The 21,150-nt window shown below is 48.3% G+C and overlaps 1 protein-coding gene across 2 annotated transcripts in view; it reads left to right on the top strand.

Annotated features, from left to right (window-relative positions):
- LOC118795783 (pre-B-cell leukemia transcription factor 1) overlaps window positions 1–21,150 on the top strand; it is a 69,970-nt gene that overhangs the window by 43,189 nt on the left and 5,631 nt on the right. For both annotated transcript variants that reach the window (XM_036554512.1, XM_036554513.1), the window contains exons 3-6: window positions 13,906–14,150; window positions 16,785–16,975; window positions 17,848–17,983; window positions 19,701–19,860. In XM_036554512.1, coding sequence (XP_036410405.1) covers window positions 13,906–14,150; window positions 16,785–16,975; window positions 17,848–17,983; window positions 19,701–19,860 — 732 coding nt within the window. The remainder of the gene's footprint in view (window positions 1–13,905; window positions 14,151–16,784; window positions 16,976–17,847; window positions 17,984–19,700; window positions 19,861–21,150) is intronic.

The following is a 21,150-nucleotide window of genomic DNA, read 5'->3' as shown; positions in this document are numbered from 1 at the left end:
TGCAGGTTTTTTTTAAATTTAAAGTCAGTGCTGAGGAAAAAAAATGGGGCTGATTTTTTTTTTTCCTCTGTAATGCTCTGCTTGAAAGAAATGAATTCTTTTTTTCTTCTGTGATCTCTTTCATGGCGTTCTCCCATTTCACGGGAGAAGTGCTTGTATCAGTACAGAGGCAGCTTGCGTGAAACTGTTATGATGTCTACATGGGATGGCTTTCCTTTCATTTCCCTTTGGTCTGCAATTAAGTTGACAACATTTCATGAAAAATCTTCCTCACTGCACGCTATGCTTCATTTTGAATATATTAGGCTCATAACGGCTTACTGTACGTGTATTATGTTAAATTCAAAATCCTATTATTTCTATCACGATATAATGTCAGTCCCACGGGCAGTGTGTGATGTTATAATGAGGACTAGGAACCTATTGCTCTCCATTGACTGCTCTACTGCATTTCCTTAAACTGCCAAGTAAGAGCGCCATTAATAATTCATCTCATTAAAGTGTGTAATTAATCCACAGTGATATGGGGGGGGGGGTGGTGCTGGGGTGCAGCGCTGTTTTAGGGAGCGCTGGAGAACAGCGGGAGGAGAAGGTAGAGACCCACCATGGCAGATGCAGCTCCAGGAGCTCGGCTAATGCATTATTTAACTCTGCAGAAATGGGAAAGAAGAAGAAGAAAAAAAAAAAAGAGGAACGCTCTGCTCGGAGAAGGAGGGTCTCTTGTGCCGGCAAGCTCAGCAACATCCAAGGCACTTCAGCCCAAACACCTATCATTAATACTGCAGGAGTGTGGAGTGTGGTGTGTGAAATGTGAGGAGCCAGTGTGCGGGCTCAATTATGGATGCCTGGAGCACAGGGGCTGCTTGGGTGTCATGGCCCGAGGTTTGTGTGTGTGTGTGTGTGTGTGTTTTTGTGACATGTCTGTGATGCCTGCACATCTGGAACATGCTTGGGATGCCATTACGGCTACCAGGAGTCATGAAGCCCCGCCTACATCAGGAGGTCAGCTGTCAAGAATTTTTTTTTTTTTTTTGTACGCTGGGGATTTGAAAAAGAAATCTGTCTTTCAGTCAGAACGAATGTTAAATTACAGGCCTCCATTAAGGTTCTAACAGATGACCAATTACGGAAATTTTGAGAGAATAATCGCCTTGAATCTTTTTATGGCACTGTGCTGTACTGTCTGTGCATACTTTAAACACTGTCTAGGGACAACATGCTTCCAGACAGCATTTTCAAGCCGGCATATGCTGTCTGTTTTTGTATGGTTGCTTAGGGAGATTTTTCCTATAGAGAGGTAACGGGGTATAGAATTTAAAGCTATTCCACCCCGCTACCTTGCTTTCTTCGTCAGGGGTGCTCTGGGGGTTAAAAATCTCTCAAAACAATAAATATGGCAGATTGCAAATGAGGCCAGGTGTAACAGGTAGACTTAAACAAACGCTGTCAGATGAATTCAGCATCTCCCCTCGTCAGCGGCCGCCCGCCTCCGCTCGCGAGCCCTTATCTGCTCCAGATGTGGTTTAATTTACTGCGACTTGGCTAATTACAGTAATTAAGGATTAATTACTGTTAATTACTTTCACATAAACTCATCGCCAGTCAAAGAGCAGAGCCTTATGAAATGTGCCACGCAAGCGAACACCGAACGGCGGGACCGGGAGAGAGAGAGAGAGAGAGCGCGGCGCGGCGGTTTATCCGCCCGGCCGCTTCCGAAAGGCGCCCGCGCAGACCGCCCCCGCCCTCGCCCGCTATCACCTCTGAGCTCCGTGTGCTTGTATCTGCTGTGCACCTCAATAAATCGCCTCCCTAATTCCTGTGGCCCCGTCTCTTTGCTGGAGACAGCAGGGCCGTGGAAGGCAGTGCTATCCATATCTTTCCAGTCTGCTTCGATGGGGAAATAAAAAAAAAAAAAAAAAAGGTTCATTTCAGAATCGTCCAAACCAAGCAGAGTTTCGTCTGCGAGTCTGTCGGTGTTTCACTTTTTTTGCTGCCTTTTTTGCAGATGACATACGCAAAAAAAAAATCTAAATTGTTGAACAAAAACAGCCTGATGTCAATTATGAATCCTCCTTCAGAAATGGAGAGGAAAAGGAAGAGAAATAAATTCTTTTGTTCTTACACAGATTCGCAGCTTGCAGTAGCCAAGTATGCCGTGTTTGTTTGTAAAATTATGCTACTCCTGTCTGAAATTTGGAGCGGTCTGTGATAACGTGCCTGTTTCAGTGATGAATAGCAGTGCTGGTGGGTAGAGGTCACAGTCAGTTTGCCGATGATCGTAATGAATAAACCCCATACTGACAACCCCCCAGGAGCAGAAATTAAATCTGATTTCACCCCTCCCTCGGTAAACAGCAGCCAGAAATGTGGGATAGATGACAAAATGGAGTTTGGCTCTGTGATATCACATTTGCAAAACTGACTTTGGGGGGAGGGGGTGTGTGGGGGGAGTGGGGGGATGCATAATTAATTCTGACTTGGATCAGTGTCATCGTCTCTCAGAGGAATAATTTTTCATTTATAGTTTATGAATTTGGCCAGGGCTCCTCCCACCCAGCACGTGATTGGCTGGAAGGCTTGGTGGGCGGAACACAGCAGGTGGGCTGCTGTTGTGTAGATGTAAATATCGCGTTGGGAAGGGCCAGGTGTAGTGCAGGGAGCAACTGGGCCGAACCAAACCATAGGTGAGGAAGAACAGCCATCCTCACAGTCGTTACAGCGGTCAGTTAATTCACAGTGGCGGGAAAATCTGAGAAACCTGTCAGACATTTCAGATGTGCTGTATGTTGTTTTTGCTGCTTTCACAACTGACGGTGGTGGTGGTGGTGGTGGTGGTGGTACATGGCGGTACGTGGCAGTCAGATTTTAAGAATGTGAGATCCTCATTCACCCCTCCTGGTACGGGCCTAATAAAGAGCACAGAGTTGTGATGGGGTAGCGCTAATGGTGTGACATTCTCATCAGCAGTACCCCTGGGGCACAGAGGTCCCCAGTCTGGGGTAGACTGAATAGTATTGTGTGCGACACAGTCCGAGCCAACAGCAGCGTGCAGCTAACTCTCTATCTGATGCTGTATTAGCTTAGCAAGGAGGGACACCATCTGACTTTGGGGGAGAGGGGGTGTGGGGGGTGTGTGTAGCAAAGAGGGACACCATCCTGTAGGAGGGACATAGACCTGCCACGCTCCCACACACCCAAAATGTGGAAATGCACTTAAGTAATTTTAGATACAGCTATCAGATAGTTATCAATTAGGTACAGTTATTAACGCATTGCGTATAATACATAACATAATGTTTCGAGCAATCTGAAAATGATGCAAGTACATTTCAAATACTGGTTTATATTCATGCTGTGCTGTACAACTCTAGCTGATATTTGTAATTTGGGGGCAGAGTAAAATCTTCTTTTTCCTCCCAGAATTTTTGGCTGTACCAAAGATCCATAATTACATTACCCCTCTCTTGATTGATTAAGAGGATACATTCAGGCACCAGGATTTTCTCCCAAGCCCGAGGCTACTGAAACTGAATACGCAGACCACGAGTCTGATTAGATCACGTAGATCTAGTCTATATATTTTAAGATGCTTTTTAAAAAAAAAAAAACCTAAAATGGCCTCAGGCCTAATGTGTTACCTACTTTGAATAACGAGTACCATTCTTTTAATGAACGCCATCCACTTAAAATACAGGCTGGAAAAATGTCTGAGCTGGAGCGATGACTGCTTCATTATGGGCTGCCCCTAGGCCTGGCGTGGCCTGCTTAGGCCCCCGATGATGATAATTACCATTATTAGAAATAGCGGCAGGGGTGCGGGGTGGGGTGGGGGGATGTGTGTGAGGCGGGGGACGTGCTAAAACTCCCCGCAAAGTGCGCGCCAGTCCGCCCGGCCGGGAAGTTGCTGGTCGTGATCTCTGGGGGAGTGCGGAGGACGAGGACACGCCGCGGCCGGCTATTGTGACGCCTGTCAGCTCCTCTCCAGCCAGCTGTCACCTGGGAAACACGCTGGGGTTCATTCTTTTAATTGACACCTTACTCGCTTTCTCCGTTTCTCCCTGATCGTCTTCCTCTCGCTCTGTCCACCCCCCCCGTTGCCCCCCCCCACCCAGCTTGCCCTCCCCTGGCTTCCTCCGTCCACCCGCTGTTGGTTGTCCCTCCCTCTGCCAGACGCGCCGGACCGTCTGTAAGGTGCCGGCTGCTGGTACCGGGAGCGCCGGCTGGTAAAGCACATCCGGGCCGAGTCAGAACCACGCTGGTGCTCTGCACTCCGCTGATTGCACTTTGTGTTTAGGTCACTGTGTGGCGGGGGGGGGGGTGAAATGTGCTGGATCTGTGCATGGGTTTTTACATACGTCAGATCATGCTGATGTTGAGAGCATGCATGATCTCAGAGGAGATTTTAATCATCAAAATTTCTGGATGACAGTCACTGGCAGTGTGTTACTACTTATCCTTAAGAAGTGCTACCTCTCATTAACGTGGTGTTTATGCAGCTGTGTTCTGCTTGTTCTTGGGTCTGGCCACAAATGCCTTCATTTGCGGTGAATGGGAGTGAAATGGCTGATTGAAGAGTGAGCACAGTAAGTGTGAAGGCTGTACCTCAGAAGTGCAGTCCTGGCAGTTACTCTCCAACGCATCACGCTGGGTACGGCTGCTTTAGCATCTTGTGCGGTGTTAGCCGGAGTGCTCCCTTAGCCGGCTCCCCTAACACTCTGTATGGGGGCTCCGCGTGCGATTCCGAGCCCGATCAAACGCAGGAGCAGCGGGCGCCAGACTGGTGTGGGAGGGGCTGGGAGGTGGGAGAGGGGAGAGGTCTGATTTTAACAGTTTGAAGCCTGTCGTGCTAGCCCCGGCCTTGGCTCCAGCTGCTAGCCGTAGCCGCGCTGTGGCTCGGTGCTTTCTCCCTTAGCGCTCGGCGGCCCGGGCTGTAATGAATGACGCTGATGTTGAATTAGCATGGAGCTGTCGCTTTGGTTCTGGGCCCGGCCGTGTGACAGGCCCACCGTGGCGTGCATGCCGGGCGACAGGCGAAGGGGGCCCCCGTCGCCGTGATTTATTAACTGCTAAAGCCGCGATGAAGTGCACCCACTGAATCACCAATGCAAACAAACCGGGCCTGGCATTGTCACCATAAATTCCACAGGAGCCGCCGGCCTCGGCACTGCTGGACCTCAACCGCTTCATTATCTAAAAGCCCCTCATCTGATTAGGCTGAATTCAGCCCTTATAATTTCATTATACTTTATATTATTAATTACTTTATTATTTAGATTTTTAATTTTTTTTTTTCTCATGTTTGGTAATTGCTTTGAAGGAATTGAAGAACAAAAGGAATTGTTTTCTGATTTTTTTCATGTTTTTAATATTATATATAGTAAAAGGTTATATTTATTGAAAAAATTTAATGAATAAAATGAAATGGTGTCTGTAATTTCTACCCGGCAGTAGAGGCTGAAAATGATAAAAATGAAACACGGGATGAACTCTCAAAGCCAAGTCAGTCGGTACGAGAGAACACCTCAGTGGCTCTTCTGTTTTAAATATGTTGGTTTTTTTTTTATTGCAAATTTACAGCAATCCCTCCTTATCCACTGCAGAGCACAGCTGTGGCCATTGCTTTGTTTAAAGGATCGCGGGTTATGAAATCCCTGTGCGGAGGTGTGAATATTAGCCAGTATCAAAGTGCACTGCCTTTCGGTGCTTCCGAATTGTAGAATTTGAGTAAGGAAGTCGAGAGCGTTCCTCTGTTCCACAGCGCTGTCAGAGACTTCGTTTCTATGTACCAGTGGAACATCTCTGCTACACTCGCGGTCTCAAATAAATTTTCTGAGTGGTTTTTCTGTAAGGCATCCGTAGCAACAGTGGGTTGAGGTTAGCAGCAGACCCATCCTGGCTGGTTCTGCCCTTTCTCTTTCTTTCTTTTTCTTTTTCCTTTTCTTCCCCCTTCGCTGTCTGTCTTTTGTTTCCTTTTTAATTTGACGGATGGGTATGGGTGTTGAGTTTTGTGGTTTACTGTTAAATAAAGGACGCTTAAAAGTCTCGCAGTCTGCCTCCCTCTTCCTGTTTCTCTCACTGTGTCTGCGCGTCTCTCTCTTTCTGTTTCTCTCTGTCGCGGTTTCACTTTCTCTCTCTCTATCACTCACTGCCCTCACTACTTCCCCCTCTATCACTTGCAGCTCTCTCTCTCCCCCCCTTTGCTCTCTCTCTCTGTCTCTCTCTCTCTCTCTCCCTGTCTCTCACTCGCTACTCCCTCTCTCTCTCTCTCTCTCTCTCTCTCCCTCTCTCTCTCTCTCTCTCTCTCTCCCTCTCTCTCCCTCTCTCTCTCCCTCTCTCTCTCTCTCTCTCCCTCTCTCTCTCTCTCTCCCTCCCTCTCTCTCCCTCTCTCTCTCCCTCTCTCTCCCTCTCTCTCCCTCTCTCTCTCTCTCTCTCTCCCTCTCTCTCTCTCTCTCCCTCTCTCTCTCTCTCTCCCTCTCTCTCTCCCTCCCTCTCTCTCTCTCTCTCTCTCTCTCTCTCTCTCTCTCACTCTCTCTCCCTCTCTCGCCCCCTGATTGTGGACTGGATCGCGTTACAGTATCGATGTGAAATGGAGCTGTTCCAGCAGCCAAGTGGCTGCCAGTCTGAGACACAGAAACTTTTATCATTTCTGTCAGAAACATCACAACTTGCTTGTTTGACCATACATCTTCCTAATTGTGACAGAATACTTCAACATCATTAATTAAACATGCTTTAATTTAACCACTTAGAAGGAGCCAGGGAGGCCTTGGTTAGCCTTGCAGACTGTGGCTGTAGTTTTCCCTTTGCCCTGTGTGGGTGGTGCATGGCTTTGTTTATCCGACTCGGGGCTTTGACAGCCTGTTTGCAGTTGTTTTGTAACGCAATACGCCTTTTGATCAAGTTGGCGCTGTCGCGGAAAAGGAAAAGGTCACGACCTGGCAGGCCGGCGAGCGTGGCGACAGGGGTCCTCACAGCTCGGGTGGAGGAAGCGGGAGAATTCCTTCCTTTACTCAATTAGTCATTAAAATGCAGGGTGGCCCGCGGTCATTTAAATGTTTCATTGTGCCGGCTGCTAACGCGGCACACTCCCACAGACGGGGCTCCCTGCACCCTCCCGGACAAGACTCAATTATACATGAGCGGAGGGAGGCGGAGAGTTGTCTTTTGTCCTTGTTCAATTAAAACCTGCCCGGGACGAAGGGTTAAGTCGAAATGATCCGCGTCTCTGTTTTGTAGCGGCGCAATTAATATTTTAGCACCCGCGGCTCCCTCGTGTTCGTCCGGGGGGGCACACGTAGCCTTTGGTTAATGCGATACGCAGACGCGGCCCACTGTTACACGCGACACGCATCGAGAAAAAAAAAGGAGCGGCTTTGGAGGAGAAGTGCATGCTGGAAATGAGGCTCGCTCTGAAGGGTTGCATAAACCGTCTCCACGCTTAATTCTTGATATAACCTTAAAAGGGGGGGAGGGGGGTATTTCCCCTCCTGACTGTCGTGTGGAAACTGGGAACCGTGCTTAAATGTACTGCAGTTTAAAAAGGACGCGTGTCTCCGAGGCCGTGGCTTTTATTAAGCCTTGCTTTGATTTGCACAAGGCCAGATGTGGGTGAAGTGGTGTCATGTGTCTCCCCTGCCTGTACTGTATCCCACTTTCTGCTGGAGAATTTGCTTAAGGCGGAGTACTGACGTGAAGCCAGTGAAGGGGCCAGTCCCCGTCCTGGTGGGCCTTGCTTTGACCTTCCGAAGTTCAGCTGTGCACGCGAGCTGCAAGACGGCTCACCAAGTGGCGAGCGCTCGTGGCAAGGTGACATGGCCTGTCGACACTCACCCTCTCAAACGTGCAAGAAGCAAACCAATCCAACAGCGGTCAGTAATATTTAGGGGCAGCAGTAAAATTTAGGGGCGGCAATGTAGCGTAGTGGCTAAGGAGCAGGACTCATAACCGAAAGGTTGCTGGTTCGATTCTCCCCTGGGGCACTGCTGCTGTATCTTTGGGCAAGGTACTTAACCCACAGTTGCCTCCGTAAATATCCAACTGTATAAATGCATACATTGCAAAAAAAAAAAAAACGTAACCGTAAAACCGTAACCGTAAAACTGTAACCGATTTAAGTCGTGCTGGATAAGAGTGTCTGCTAAATGCCATGTAATGCTTTGCCCACCTCTGAGGCTCTGTTCCTCATGCTATGGGTTTTACACGTGGACATGGGCGCAGGGTCTGATTGGGTAAACACGCGCACAACCACCAGCACAGCGTTGGATCATCTGAACCCAGAAGAACGGATCAAACGTTCTCTAATCGGCCACCAAACGGGACCGGCTCACAGGCGGCTGGGGAGACAGATTAAGGCTCGTCTAACAACAAGTCATCTTTGAAATGCCTCCAAATGGGAAAACGTGTCCATTAGAGACTCCCAGCAAGTGCGGCGCACACAGAAAGTAAGGGAAGGGGGGTGGTAGATGAAAAGAACACACACAGATAATTGTTTATCCCTGGGAGAGAGCGGCTGATGCTCTCCTGCGGGTGGCTAAGTAAGTTTAGCACGGCCCCGGATACTAGGGGGAGTGGGGAGCAAGCGTGTGAGCGCCGCTAAAAAGACCCAAGGCCTGCAACATTAGGACAAATCAATTAGCCGGTCGTTAAGGAACCCGAAATGAAATGGCTCGCCATGGTTAGTGTAAACGCAACCCACGGTGAAGTGAATTTTCTGCCCTTTTTTTTTTCCCCCGTCTTACTAATTGTGTTTATTTAATCCAGCGCATGGTTTTAATTGTGTGCTTGGGGTTAAGGATGGATGAAATAAATCATCATTTGCCCTCATTAAAACCTGCTTTCCACATGAACCCAGCCCTCCACAGCTCTTTGGTAGTATTTGCGCACGACCACGTATTCATCATGTTTTTTTCCCCCTCATTTGGTGAGGGTTTTGTGAAATGATGGCATACGGTGACCGAAATTTTCACTCCTCAATTGTTGCTGTAGCAAATTTCTCTCAGTGGAAGCTGCTTTGTGTTAACAAAGCAGACACCAGTGAATGATGTCATAACATGGAGCTGACTGGGACTGAATACGAGACAGGAAGTGGATTCAAATTAAAAAAAAAAAAAAAAAAAGACGCAACTGATTTGAGCGAGCTGTCAGTGTCAGCTGACGCTCTGCGCGCCAGCTGTTCGCAGGTCCTGACCCTACCGAGCTCATCGCACAATGATGCGCTGTCAATGACTGATGGAACCATTTCAGTTGGCGCATCCTCTCTCTCTCTCTCTCTCTCTCTCTCTCTCTCTCTCTTCTTCTCGATACTGACAGGTGTTCTCGGAAAAAGGGCCCTACAGCGCCCCGCAAGACCGAGCCTGTAACGCTAACATTCCGGAACGAAAACACCTTGAGCCGGAGCCGTGTCTGAGAAGGCACTTCAAAGGCAGGATTTAAAATTAGAATAATAACAACTGGGACTTTACGTTTTTTTTTTTTTTTTCTTTCCCTCTCTCCCCCCCTTGCCTGAGTTCGGTTAGTGACAGGCCCTTATTTTCCGGGGGAAGGATTGGCGCTGGCGGCAGCTCTCCGGCGGAAACGCGCCCGCCGTGGCGGCTGAGGTGCGAATGGCGAGAAATGTTGTGCGCTCGTCTCATTCTCACGTTCCCCCTCCGCGACCCCACGTCTCCCTCCCTGCCTGCACCCCTCCAGGTCTGAGCTCACCTTCTGAATGTTAATTGCAGTGCTGGATTTGAGCTCACCCCCCCCTGCCCCCCCGGCCCTCCACCCCCCACCTCCATCACCGCCGATTTCCCGTGTCCCATCTTTTTCAGAGCTATGGACATGCTCTCCTGTGCCCTTTTTTGGATCAAACACCCTGAATAAATGACGCGGGAGCACAAAGCTTCAGAATGGTGATTTGTGTTACGGTTTGCGCGCCACAGATCAACCGAAACCTTTTACGCCTTTGCTCTTAGTTATGCTATTTTATGTTATGATATGAGATCATGTGTAATGGAATCTGTCAGAGCTGAATATTGCCTGTGGTGTCTGTAGTCCTCCCACCCCGACCCAGACACACAGTCCGTTTTTTTTCTCCTCTCAGAGGCTTTTATAATGAATGGATCGTAATGGATTACCAGTCTTGCCAAGCAGATTCTCTTCAAAAGAGCGATGGTGGAGGCACTTAAGCCCAGTAAGATAAACATTGGGGAAATGCAAAGGCAGGGTTCTGGCAGCAACAAATCGAATGTTGCGTGAACTCAGGGAATCCACGAACACCATTTCCCTGTGACTGTCTAGAGGTTTGCGGTGGGGGGGTGGAGCGTAGAGGGGATGGGTCATGGTGTATTGTCTGTGCTACTTAGAAATATGAAAAAAAATTCCTGTTCCCTCACCCATGAATCTCTTAAGCGAAAGTACAGTAAGCAATATTTTCTTTAATTCATTCTTTCTGTTTTTGTTTGTAGTTCAGTAAATTTGAGCTGAATTTTTGAGGAGGGGGTGGGTCTCAGTATGTTTTCCGTCCTCCTCAGAAATATGCAATCATTTCCCGGTCCCGCGCTGATGAATCTCCTTGTGCAGAGAAAAGCAAGCAATGTTTTCTTCAATTCAGTCTTTCCGTTTTTATTTGCAATTTAGCAAATTTGGGAGCTGAATTCTGGATCTCTATGGAATCTTATGCTTTTGGTCTATTCCAGTGAAGAACACGATTAATTTGGTAGTGTTGCCTCTCTGGAGTGAAGGATAGGCACGATAGAGCCCCTGCCGAAAGCGTGTTCTACTGAGGAGGAAACCTCCAGCGTGCCTGAAAAGTTAAAGATGATAAAACGTTAATTTTACGTTCTGAACTATGGTCTTGTTTTTCGCGCTCCATTGAGCCTGGTATTTATGAGGCCGTTACTGCAGGGGGAAAGGAGAGCCTCTCCCTCCTGAAGGTTCTGCGGGATGAAATCTGAATCTGCGTAAATCACGGGCTGGCGGAGGAACGGGGCGTTCGGAAGAGTCCGACGGTTGGGGTGATCGCCGCGGCGACGGCCCGAGATGGACGTGGTCACGGCGACCGGCGAGTGGAAACATGTGGCCGGTGGAAGGTTGCGGAGGGGTCTTATTTTTCTTGTTCCCCCCCCCCCCCCACACCTTGTCAGCTGGTTGAAGGACACACACTAATGAAACAGGATGTTTGTATGGTCCTGTGGTCCCATGAGAAATCAGACCACTCCCCCTGCTCAATCTCCATCTCCGCGCCGATGGCCCTGCGGCCTGAACTCTTGACCTTTCCCCCGCTTGCCAACAGTCTTGACATTTGCATTCTGGGTCCTCTCAAAAGGGGAGGGATGGGGGTGGGTGGGGGGGGCGGGGGGGGTTCAAAGTGGGCTAGGAACCCTCCTGCTGGCCTGCTAGATCACAGACCGGAATAATGGGCTAACCCCCCCCCCCCCCCCCAAATTCTCTGCTGAGTAATGAAGCGACCTGTCATTCACTTTGATTAGGAGATAATGCTCACTGGGGGTTGAATAACAGAGCCAATGATAATATGTGCTGCGATTGTAATAGCAATTACATTCGGGGGTTAATTCGGCTCCACGTTTATTTCCCTGTGAATATTTCATTTCCAGTGATAAGTGCACCCGTGCCTCAGTTATCGGCGTGTTGAGTGAATGGGGAAGGGCGGAGAAAGCGATCGGGGGAAGCGTAGCATAAAGAATGAGTGTGTATGCACGTTTCTGTCCCCTCCTTTTGTTAGCAGTTGCAGTGAATTGGCTGGAAAAGCAGTACCTGGCGCGTCACCCCTGAAATGGAAAGGCTGGCCCCTTCTCTCCTCTCAGAGAACACTAAGGGAGACCCCTAGTGGCGGCAGCGGGGGCGAGCGCTTTATTTTTCAGGCCGCCGCCGCTGCAGAGCGGTGTGTCTTGGCGGCGGGTGTCTAAGCACAGCGGGGGCTGCTTGGCTCAGATTTACCGTCGCCAAGCAATAACGTCCAATGAGAGGCCACTGCGGTCGCTAGGGAGCGGAGATAAAGCAGACGGTGTGTCCACCGCCGTGACCTTGCCCTGAGCGCGTGGCGGGAGGCGGCGGCAGGCTGTATGGCGGGAGGCGGCCATGAAGGCTCCTCAGCGCACCGCCGCTTATAGAAAACGCCCGGCGTATGTCATTACCATGGAATCACTGGAAGAGCTCTCCTGTCTCTGACAGGTCCCTCTGACGAGCAGGGCTTTTTCACACTTATTTCCTTAGCGGCGCGGCTTTACAGGACAGAGCTCGCCCCAGAGCTGAGCCAGCCCGGGGGTGAACGGTCACCCCTAGAGGTGGTGTGTGGGGCGAACCCGGGTTCGACCCATGGCCCCTCACCCCGGGGAGCGGAGCTCGGATGGTGTGAAAACAGCCTTCGGGCCCGAAATCCGGGGGAGACAGCTGGCTCTTCCAACGCACCAGGGCATCATTGCAGTGTACCCAGCTAACATCATGGTCATTAGATGTTCTTTAATATAACCCTTTTAACCGAATAAGTGTCACGGAGCGCATTATGTAGAAAGAGGCAAGTAATAGCAATTATGATACGAAGTGGGTGGAAAAGAGAAGAGCAATTATTCATGCCGAACAGGTTTAAATTCATTTTGCAAAAAAGATTTAAATTCATTTTACACCATTGATCCAAGATTTCGCAATAATTTTTTTATTTGCTTTGATATGGCATTATAAGATTTTGTTTTGTATGTTGGCATATAGGCCAATTTATTTAAGTAAAACAGCCAACCACTTTTCAGGACTAAGGAACAGCATTTGTGCAGTGCCGTGTTTATACAGCCATACTGAACTGAATTCAAATACTTTTGACAGATTTACAAAAAGATGGTGAAGACTTGGATTTGAGTATGACTTGCATTCAGGGTTTTGTTTGTTTTTGCAGAAAATGACTACCATTGATCAATGAAATTGCTTTTAGTTTTTTTTCTTCCTGTGGTAGAGCAATATAGTGGTAGACAGAAGACCAAAAGGAAATTAAATGGAATGTGGTTTTTCATACATAGGGGAGAGCAAGAATTCATTTTTACACAGAGCCAAATGCTTGTGTGTTTTTCTAGATAGGTCATCCTGTATAAACCTTGAAAGGCAGTTATTCTGTTATACTTAATTCTTTTTACTGTGGTAGCATTACATTAGTATACGTTGGAAACATTTAAACCATTTAAGAAACTCTGATTTTAAGTTCAAACTGATCTCTGATCTCTGTATAGATTAATAGATTTTTAAGATAACCCAGCTCTCCTTATTGTCATTAAAATTAAATCATTCAGATTCAATTTTGTGTTGTGTGGGTATGTTTGTGTCATGTGTTGTATCGGTGACTGGAATTTGGGAGGAACTTTGGGGGTCAAGCAAATTCTGCTTAATGATGTATCCGGTCAACAGAGAGGAATACTGACCGAGGGAAGCCGCTGATAATTATTTTATTGAAATGATATTTTAAAGTGATGAAATGATGACTTTATTATCTCGTCTTGCCAAATACAGTATGTAACTCCAGCTTTTTATGGCCCTGAAATGAGTTTTAAAAGGTGTGGCGATATATCATTAGGAGCTGACGGGACTGAGATGGGAGTTTGGGTGTGATCAGTGCTAAGAAAGCAGGAAGGACATCCCTGCATGGGCTCAAACAGGACAGTAGGCCAGTGACTACACACTCCATAAACACTGTCACACACATAACTCACAGCTGCTCCAGTAGGTTATTGTTATTTTCAAATGAGAATGACTTGTGACTTCATCAAATCCCCCACCTGGTGTTTTTAGTTGGCTTTTGAGTCATTGAGCTCACAGAAAGGTTGAAAGGTTGTGTGACCGCAACGGTATTGGTTACTGTGTGAGACGACGACATGGCCATTGGCTGGAGCTGTTTGTGACCTTTGACCCCATCCTGTGTTGCAGTGCTGAGTATCCGTGGCGCCCAGGAGGAGGAGCCCCCAGATGCCCAGCTGATGCGATTGGACAACATGCTCCTGGCGGAGGGGGTGTCTGGGCCGGAGAAAGGTGGCGGCTCGGCGGCAGCCGCAGCAGCAGCGGCGGCGGCGGGCGGGGCAGGAGCAGACAACTCTGCCGAACACTCGGACTACCGGGCCAAGCTGTCCCAGATCCGACAGATATACCACACCGAGCTGGAGAAGTACGAACAGGTGAGCGACCCCCCTCTCCCGGCTGCTAACACCTTCCCCCACCTCCTCCTCTCCTCCCCTCCCCCCACCCCCCCTTCGGTAATGCATACTTACGGAAGGTTGCATCAGAGAAACACACAGATGTTTTCCATCCTCCTCCCTCCCCCCATCCTCCACCTGTCGTACCAGCGGCGACCACTCTACTGTTGTACCCCTGGTGTCCGCACTCCTGTCTTACCGTTGGCGTCCTCTCTCCTGTCGTACCCCTGGTGTCCCCTCTCTTACCCCTGGCATCCTGTCTCCTGTTGTACCCCTGACGTCCTCTCTCCTCTCTTACCCCTGGCCTCCTCTCCCCCGTCGATCGCGCGGCCTCCTCTCCCCCGTCGATCGCGCGGCCTCCTCTCCCCCGTCGATCGCGCGGCCTCCTCTCTCGTCCTCCGTCCCCTTCCTCAGGGCTCTGCATTTCACTGCGGCACCAGAGGAGCCCGCGCCTCTCCCCGTGACGCGGGGTTTTTGGCTGCGTCTCAAAGGTTCCCCAGTTTAAGCCCCCGTTTCAAATAAGCACGGCAGCTTTTTGTTAATATTATTATTATCATCCTTGTTGCCGTGTGTATTGGATTGCGCGCACGGTCACACCCACCCCTGACAGCGGTGTGTTATCCGTTATTAATTTGTCCTATCTGTTTAAAGGCTGTCAGATTATCGCATTCCACCCTTTCATTGGAGTGTGATACAGCATCCTGTTCCTGTTATTGTGGGAAAACAGCAAACAGGCTGTGGCTGGCGATGATGTCATTCACAAATAGCTCAGCAGATTAATGTTTAGCCAGTGCAGGTTTCATTCATGTGTGTATGACGCACACACGCATGCCTCTGTATGCTGTTAAGGGCCGTTTTAAAAGGACATAATAGTGAAAATATGCACACAAGCACACACACGTGCGCCCACCTGCAGACACCCGCACAAGCGCACATCCTGTGCCTCGCGGTGAATGACAGGTACGGTTCTCCTGAAGGAAGATACGAGGACAGGACGGTCTCTGGTACAGGGCCCGATGCCACCCTGGCACTGTGGTTCCTCCTTGCAGTGCAGTCTGGCTGAGGGGTTGAGCATATGTGGTCTCTGTGTGTGTATGTGTGGGGTTTCTGTGTGTTACTTTGAAGGGGGTGGAGGTGGGGGGGGGGGCACAAACACTCAGTGTGCCAGGTCGTTCTGATACTTGTATGTGGGTGTATAAGGATGGGTGTGTGTGTGTGCCTGCATGTATATGTAATGTATATATACACATGCACACATATTGCTGTTGTGTGTACACTCATTTGGCCCCTACGTGTGACCCGTGTGCAGCAGTAACAGCATCCCAAGTGCATGTGAACCTCATAGCTGCTCCTCACAGGGGGGGGAGAGAATCCCCCACCCCCACAGACCACACAGAGAGAGGGGGAGAGAGAAAGAGAGAGAGAAGGAGAGACTCCCGCGCATTACGGCAGGTTCATGTCTCAAACCGCTGAACGTGAACAGGAGCACTTGTCAGCAGCGAAAGCCTGTCATTTCTACCTGTCTGTTTGGCAGAACGCCACTTTCATCCGATGCGTTTTTCATCATGTAAAGTAGTCGCTCTCCAAAGTCAAGGAGGGATTTCAGGCTTGTCTTCCAACGTGAAGCGTGTTCACCTAGAATTGAAATCTGACCCAGATGGAACCAGGGCGAGCGCCACCTTCCTCTGGCATCAACGTTTTCTGCGGCTTGAGAGATTTATGCTTTGGGATTTTTGTTGACTCCCATGTTTTTTTGCCCTTCTTGCCTGCTGCATGCAAACACAGATGAGTTTCACATATTGTCATCTGCTGGCGTTTGTGTCTTGGTGACTAATCTCATTAGTATTGCCAGCTGCACTCACGCTAGCACTTCCTCCGTACTGTTATGACATTTATGCTATCATTGCTAATTCCCAAGCAGGGCCTCCGTATGTGGAGGGGTATTTACTGAATGTTGGTGAAATGTCCTCCTGGGTTTGCTGATTCTGGAAGGTTAATGAGCCATGGGATGTGTCTAATTTTTGGGGGTGGTCTCTCCATCTCATGGTGTGTGTGTGTGTCTAATTTTTGGGGGTGCTCTCTCTGGCTTGTGGTGTGTCTAGTTTTTGGGAGGGGCTCTCTCAGGCTGATGGCATTTGTCTGTTTTTGGGGGTGCTCTCTCTCTGACTCATGGTGTGTGTGTGTGTGTTTTTTGGGGTGCTTTCTCTCTGACTCATGGCGCGTGTGTGTGTTTTTTTTGGGGTGCTCTCTCTGAACGATGGCGTGTTTTTTTTGGGGCTCTCTCTGACTTATGGTGTGTGTGTGTGTGTCTTTTTGGGGTGCTCCCTCTGACCCATGGCGTGTTTTTTTGGGGCGCTCTCTCTGACTCGTGTGTGTGTGTGTGTGTGTGTGTGTGTGTGTGTGTGTGTGTGTGTGTTGTTTTTGGGGCGCTCTCTCTGACTAATGGCGCGTGTGAGTGTTGTTTTTGGGGCGCTCTCTCTGACTAATGGCGCGTGTGAGTGTTGTTTTTGGGGCGCTCTCTCTGACTCATGGTGCGTGTGTGTGTTTTTTTGGGGTGCTCTCTCTCTGACTCGTGGCGTGTGTGTGTTGTTTTTGGGGCGCTCTCTCTGGCCGCAGGCCTGCAACGAGTTCACGACCCATGTGATGAACCTGCTGCGGGAGCAGAGCCGGACGCGCCCCATCTCCCCCAAAGAGATCGAGCGCATGGTGAGCATCATCCACCGCAAATTCAGCTCCATCCAGATGCAGCTCAAACAGAGCACCTGCGAGGCCGTCATGATTCTGCGCTCACGCTTCCTGGACGCCAGGTCAGTGTCCGTCCGTCTGTCCATCCGTCTGTCTGTCGGGTCTGAGTGGCTGTCTTGTGTGCATGCGCGCATGCATGCGTATATGTGTGTACGTGTACATGTGTGTATGCATATGTAATTGTGTTTGTGCGTGTGTGTGCGCGCACGTGTGTGTGTGTGTGTGGGTGTGTGTGCGTGCGTGTGCGTGTGCGTGCGCATGCGTTTGTGTATGATCATATGTGTGTGTGTATGTGTATGTGCGTCTGTGTGTCTGTCTGGTATTTTATCACAAAGCGTGTAGCAGATGCAACTGCAGACAGTGTGAGGCAGGTGCTTTGGTGGTGCTCACAGCTTCATATTGTTCTGCAAATAACCGGCCATTCCATAAAGGGCACAGTCATCTCCACTGAACGTCCTGGGGACTGGAGGCCGACTAAAAAGACCTGAGATTAGTATATTGGATTTCCAATAAAATGTTAAGAAATGTCAATATTTCAATAAAAAAAGAAATAGATTTAATATTTCAGTGCGGGCACCTGTATGTGCTTTGAAAGCACATAGGAGATTGGAAAAACTGTCTTGTTGTGGGAAGTTAGAAGTAAGGAACCCATTAGGGCCTGTTGCAATAGAGAGAGGAAAAGCCTTATGCTAATGTCACAGTGCCCCTCTGTGTTATGAAAAATCCCTCATGAGTCAGGGGGGAAAAATGTAATTATGAAGCCCTGCTGCCTTGTCGGGACGCCTTTGAGAAGACTCTCCAGTGTTATCTCTTTACCTCGTAGAACTTACTGCGACTTTCACAAAAAAGTGAATGCGAAAGTGTGAATGTTCTGATGGTCCGTGTCCTCACACCTGCGCTCTGCCTCTCTCCCCCTGGCGATCCGTCCGCTCAGACGAAAGAGACGGAACTTCAACAAGCAGGCGACAGAGATCCTCAACGAGTACTTCTACTCGCACCTCAGCAACCCTTACCCCAGCGAAGAGGCGAAAGAGGAGCTGGCCAAGAAGTGCTCCATCACAGTGTCGCAGGTACGGCCCCGTGTTACAGTAGACCTTTGCATCTCCTCGTATGGGCCTTAGGATTGGTCAGTAAGAGGGCAGACTGACTAATACACCTATACCTCTCTGTGCCATTTTTCTAAATTTGAAAGGAAAAAAAGTAATATATGGCTGATTGTGGACGATATGCCAAAGGAATAAATACACCCAAAGTAATAACTGAAAGGTTTTGTATTTAGTGGTGCAGCCATAAATACACAAATAAATGTAGTTGGGTTTTCAGATTAATACTTTTCATTTGCATTAAGTTTTGTTTTTTTTTATTTTAAATGCATAGTATTTTTTTAAATGCAATGCATTTTTTGGGGTATTCCCTAAATGTTCTTTGGAAAGTCAGACTCAATCCCTAAAAGAGAGCTGTATGAGTCCAGATGGTTGCTTCATACTCCAATTCAAAAGGACCCCCCCCAACACCGCCCCCCCCCCCCCCCACCAATCGACTCCAGCCCCTCGCTCTGTTACACTCTATCACCTGTCACCTGCGTTCATTTCTGACCCAAGCCTGGCTCCATCTACTTCATATACTGCTACCAGATTAGATTTGTATTGAGCCTGAGAGAACATTGCAATCTTCAAGCTTATCATTTTTTTTCTTTGTCATTTCAAATACAAACACCGCTGCTGTATATAGTTTAGCGGGTTGTTGCTCTGAAAAAGGATCAGTGATTTACCTTACTGTTATCCTCGGACATATATATCCAATAGGAGCTTGGGTTGAAGCTTAAATTCTCTGGAAAGGGAGGCTGAGGAAATCAAACTCAGGGAAAGCATTTGGTTGGATGTCACAAGCACTCCAGGAACAAGGGCCCTTGCAAGACAGACGCTTAGAGGACTGTTTGGCTGACTCCAGTCGGTCAGTCTCTAAGGGGTTTAATGTTTACACGGAATGATGGTACGTGCCCTTGAACACAGATGCGGGGAAGATGTTCAGGAAATGTGTCTGAGTCTGTGAGGAACAGCAGGTAGTAGACTACCCCCCCCAGACCCCCCCCCCCAGGTGGTGCTCAGAGTGGTGCCTGTCTGTACAGCCTGTGCGAGCCACAGTCTAATGGACCTGGAGTGCAGCTCTGACTCCAGAACACTGATCTACACTGAAAGTACAGAGAACCCAGCAAGCCTTAAACAGGCCTCTATGTGCCCTCCAATGTAAACCTGTCAACCCGTCAACCCTTTATTGCATTTTCCATGTGTGAGCATGCAGTCTAACTTTTGGAGCTGAACACATTGAGCTACACTTGGGCAGGAGTGCACTACAAATCCCACACTGCACCAGGGTAGCTGATGCCAAACACAGGAGAGGAGCATCTCCCTGATATCAGCTGTGTAACTCATAGCACCTGACAAATTGCAAGGTGCATGAGGTGCCGTTAAGACATACAAACCCGTACACCAGCTGGCTGAAACCAGCTACTTCCACTGCCATGGAATCCCATGAATTCCACTAACTGGAATCCTGCTCCTGCATCATTTTTGGCTGATGACACAGCTAGGGTCAAGCCTGCACTGTATGGCTCACCCTATACTCTCAAAAAACACCTCAACTGACTAAGCCACAAGGGACCTGCCTGTATTAAGTTTTGACAGATTTTGGAAACGTAATACAGGTGGCCGATACCTTTTTTTGTTGTTTGTTTTGATGGTTTTTTCCTGGAAGAAAAAAAACTGACATTCATATTTGAATCTGCAGGTATCTAACTGGTTCGGAAACAAAAGAATCCGATACAAGAAGAACATTGGGAAGTTCCAGGAAGAAGCCAACATGTACGCCGCCAAAACAGCTGTGAACGCAGCCAACGTGTCTGCTCACGGCAGCCAAGCCAACTCGCCCTCAACCCCAAATTCAGCAGGTGAGTGCGAGGATCCTCCATGGCTTCACCTCTCAGGTGTGGCTGCTCTGATTGGACTCGCTGCTGGTCATCTGTGTCCTTTAGATGACCTAGCAGTGATGTCCTGGTTATCTTGTTGCCAGAAGTGGAAAAATTGTTGAGCAAACCTGTTGTGCAATAAATAAAATTTGAAAGACATTTTTTTCCTCCTTCCCTAACACACCCAGATGATTAATACCACAATGGCAACATATTTCATTTATGGTTTGAAAATACAGACTACAGCATCAACACTGAGGTTTCTTATTCAGCTTCAAATGAATATCAGGCAACATCAGTATCAAATTCAAATTTCCTTTCAAGCACTGTTCAGATCTTATAGGGAGCTATTAGTTTATTGATGCTTCCATTTCATACATTAAAAAAGAGACACAGTGTGTGGACTCTCAGGAATGTTTTGGATGTTAAAATGGTGCAGACCCAGGTGAGTGAAAGGAATCGTGTCGCCCTCCCTCACTATGAAATGAATGCAGTATGTAAACATTCTGTTGTTGGTGCACATTGGATGATACCTACACTACTGAGCCTGTGAAACAAAGTAGAGAGAAACATCACCCAAATGGGTCAAAGGTACCAGTGGAAAAGCAGTATGCAGTACACGTACACACACACTACATATTACACGTTGCCCTAAATGTGTAGTAAAAATGAAATGATTAATGTCTGAAGAGTACTCTTTAGAGCTGTGGTATGATTGAAGATTAGCTGACCTGGGCCCCGTTCTCAGTAGCAAGTCTCATGTACTTTCTCTTCCAACTAACAAGACCTGCACCCTTTGCTCACTAACACAGCCTCTTCTAACAAGCCCTGGGCTCCTCTAGCCCAGTGCAGTCTGCTTCTCTGTATGCGGTCATCTCAGTAAATACTCCTTGCTGTCTAACCCATCTGCAAGGGAAATATGTGTGTATATCCCTTTACTGTAGTCTGGTTGGTCTCCTGCATGTCATTAAGCCGATGACAGAACAGCCGAGTCTTTTGTCATATGGTCATAAGCTGTATTCGATTATGGATCCATATGTTTTTTAAATTAAGTTTAGCCATCAGTCCTTTTAACATCTGGGTTTTTCTTCCATTAAAAGCACAAAGAGGATTCTTTAATTCTTCCTATTCGATTAGGACTTCCTTTTGGATCCACTGCTAGCCACAAAAAAAAAAAAAAAAAAAAAAAAATCAATCCTCTCAGAGGCCTTCGAGCCATCTGAAATTTTGCTGTGGTTTTAGCCGTTGCCATGAAATTGTTGTGACAGCAAC

The sequence above is a fragment of the Megalops cyprinoides genome, chromosome 20 (assembly GCF_013368585.1).
Source record: "Megalops cyprinoides isolate fMegCyp1 chromosome 20, fMegCyp1.pri, whole genome shotgun sequence".
Classification (NCBI taxonomy): domain Eukaryota; kingdom Metazoa; phylum Chordata; class Actinopteri; order Elopiformes; family Megalopidae; genus Megalops; species Megalops cyprinoides.
Note: the sequence above shows the minus strand (reverse complement) of the source record. Positions and strands in the feature narration are given on the sequence as shown.